General features: G+C 38.3%; 1 protein-coding gene across 1 annotated transcript in view; it reads left to right on the forward strand.

Moving 5' to 3' along the window:
• Window positions 1-2,472, forward strand: part of nipal2 (NIPA like domain containing 2) — a 39,478-nt gene that overhangs the window by 29,837 nt on the left and 7,169 nt on the right. The window contains exon 5 of the mRNA XM_032518028.1: window positions 978-1,099. Coding sequence (XP_032373919.1) covers window positions 978-1,099 — 122 coding nt within the window. The remainder of the gene's footprint in view (window positions 1-977; window positions 1,100-2,472) is intronic.

Here is a 2,472-nt window from a genome sequence, read left to right on the forward strand (position 1 = left end):
TGACTGTTGGGTCTGTTGGTTTTCTGTGACTCTACAACACTTACTAGTAAATTAGTTGCCATGTAGAAATATAACTGTAACACTGTCTATACAGCACCTATATTATTCCACTTATTTAGCATTACTCATCATTCCCACTCTCACATCTCAATTATATATTTTATTATTTATTCATCATTCTCATTTCCTATTTTCAGAACTGTTCATATGTTCATACTGTTCATACTGTTCATATTGTAATATAATAACATAATACTATCTATCCCAGTACCCTTGCACTATGCACATTTAAATAATTGTATTGATCTCTTCATTGCACTCATGCCTCTATATTGTTTCTGTTTCTGTTTAGAGTATGTATATATTGTGTATATATTAGTGTGTATATTTCTGTTTTGGTTGATATGTATGTGTAAGCACAGCGTGAGTAACGATGCTCCAAAGACAAATTCCTCGTATGTGTCCTTATACCTGGCGAATAAAGCTGATTCTGATTCTGATTCTGATATCCCTTCTACTAAAAAATAGGATTTATGAGGTTAGTGATGTTGGACTGCTATTATTTTGAAAACAACTGTATATCACATATAGTGCTATCACCAATAATAATATGAATATTACAGTGATATAGGGGATGTACCAAGCAAATGTGTTTAATGGCATCCAAACTAGCAGACATGCATACTCAACCAATGTTTTAAATTTTTAAGTAAAATACTTGTGTGTATGCTTCTTGGCCAAGTCATATTTCATTTAAAACTATTCAGTTATTAAAAAGAAGGGCACTGTTCATCTGTAGGCTAGTGCCAGTTTTAAAGGTTGAACCAACCTATCTGAAAAAAATGTATATTAAGATTGTTTTTTTAAGAATCTAAGAATATTGAATTAAAATTCTTTGCAACCTGTTCTGCAATCACACACGAATTTGAAACTATTTTACTACAATCTCATCGCTCTCTGCTCTCTTTCTCCTATAGGTGGCACCCTGGCAATAACAGGGACATATGTTCTGGTGACCTTTGCCCCCCACACTTCCACCCACATCACAGCCCATCTGGTCCAGTACTACGCCATCAGCTGGCACTTCCTGCTTTACCTTGTACGTAACCCTTCAGAACTGCCTGGGTCTGGTAATGTGTAAGCATGTTACATAAAAGTAGTAGACGTAGCATCCGTGGGGTCACCCATTGGTTTGAGGGCCGATGTTTTTAAATTTGGCCGTGTTGTTTTTTTTTGGAACCACATGCGCCGATTCATGGCGAGAGGTTGGAGCTAATAAGGAGGATGACCCGGCCAAGCCAGAGTTGTTGCCATAGCGCGGCGCTAAGCTAAACACAAGAGGGTCAACGCGGACCTAGAAGCCCAGAAGCTTTGTCCATTATTTTACAGTCTATGGTTGCTGTATTTACATAAAGCATCACACTATACATAGCTCCTGTCCTACTGTTAGTTACCTTATCCATACCTCCGTGTGGAGAGGAGATAGAGGAGGGTTAGCCTACTTTAAAGGGTTAATTAAAGTATTGCATTTTTATTAATCCTCTGTCAAAGAGTTGAAGTAAAGCTGATGAATGACCTGACCTCAGAGAATGATGTAATTAATCCTTGCCCCCAGGAAATATCTCCTGTTTTTCTTGTTCTTGTGACTAATATGGATGAGGTCAGTTCTCTGTGCGGCGGGTGTGTTTTACGGAGTTTGTGATGTGTGGAGCAAGTCCATTAAAAGTAAGATTGTCTGTGTTTTTTGCACTCAGTATTAAAAAAAAATACTGGTCCAACCTCAAGGTCTGCAAGTGCATTAACACCCACCCTTGTGCTCTCCTCCAATTTCACCTCAGGCAGGGATGGCATAAACATAGCTGTTACCATAGTCACGGATCTGGTACAGAGCTGAAGCAAAGTGTTTTTCTCAAAAGCTGCTCATCACAAAAAATGCAAATGGTAACACTAGTCTCTGTCGATAACAACTTTGGCTTTTTTAAAAGGAAGATTTGTGCAGTAGAAGGTCATATCCTGCTGCTTTTCCATTGATGCCAGGACTCCCAGCGAGATAGGTAGCTCTGTGTTTTCCACTTTTCAGGTTAAACTTCTCTTGTAGAAATACAGTGCAGTGTAATTCAAGTACGCGGTGTGAAGAGAATCACTATACTCTGTGTTGTAACGTTCAACACCTTTAATCTGTTATTCAGGAAAATACTAGCAAAAGTCCTGAACACCACTGAGGATATATGTAGCCTATTGCAGTTCTGATATTCATATATTTTTCATTTTATATGGTATTTATGCCACAAATACAGTCCTTATCTGCTTATGAGTTTCTCCTAATGTCATTAATTGATTTTTAATCATTTCTGGCATTATTAGTGGAGTAATTTACGAGATACACACTTGGTTCCACTAGCGCCTGCGCTAAGCTAACTAGCTGATGACGCTAACTCGCCCGGTGTTCGACCCAGGTGAAAAAAGCTTCTG

The sequence above is a fragment of the Etheostoma spectabile genome, chromosome 6, assembly GCF_008692095.1.
Source record: "Etheostoma spectabile isolate EspeVRDwgs_2016 chromosome 6, UIUC_Espe_1.0, whole genome shotgun sequence".
In the NCBI taxonomy this organism is placed as follows: Eukaryota; Metazoa; Chordata; class Actinopteri; order Perciformes; family Percidae; genus Etheostoma; species Etheostoma spectabile.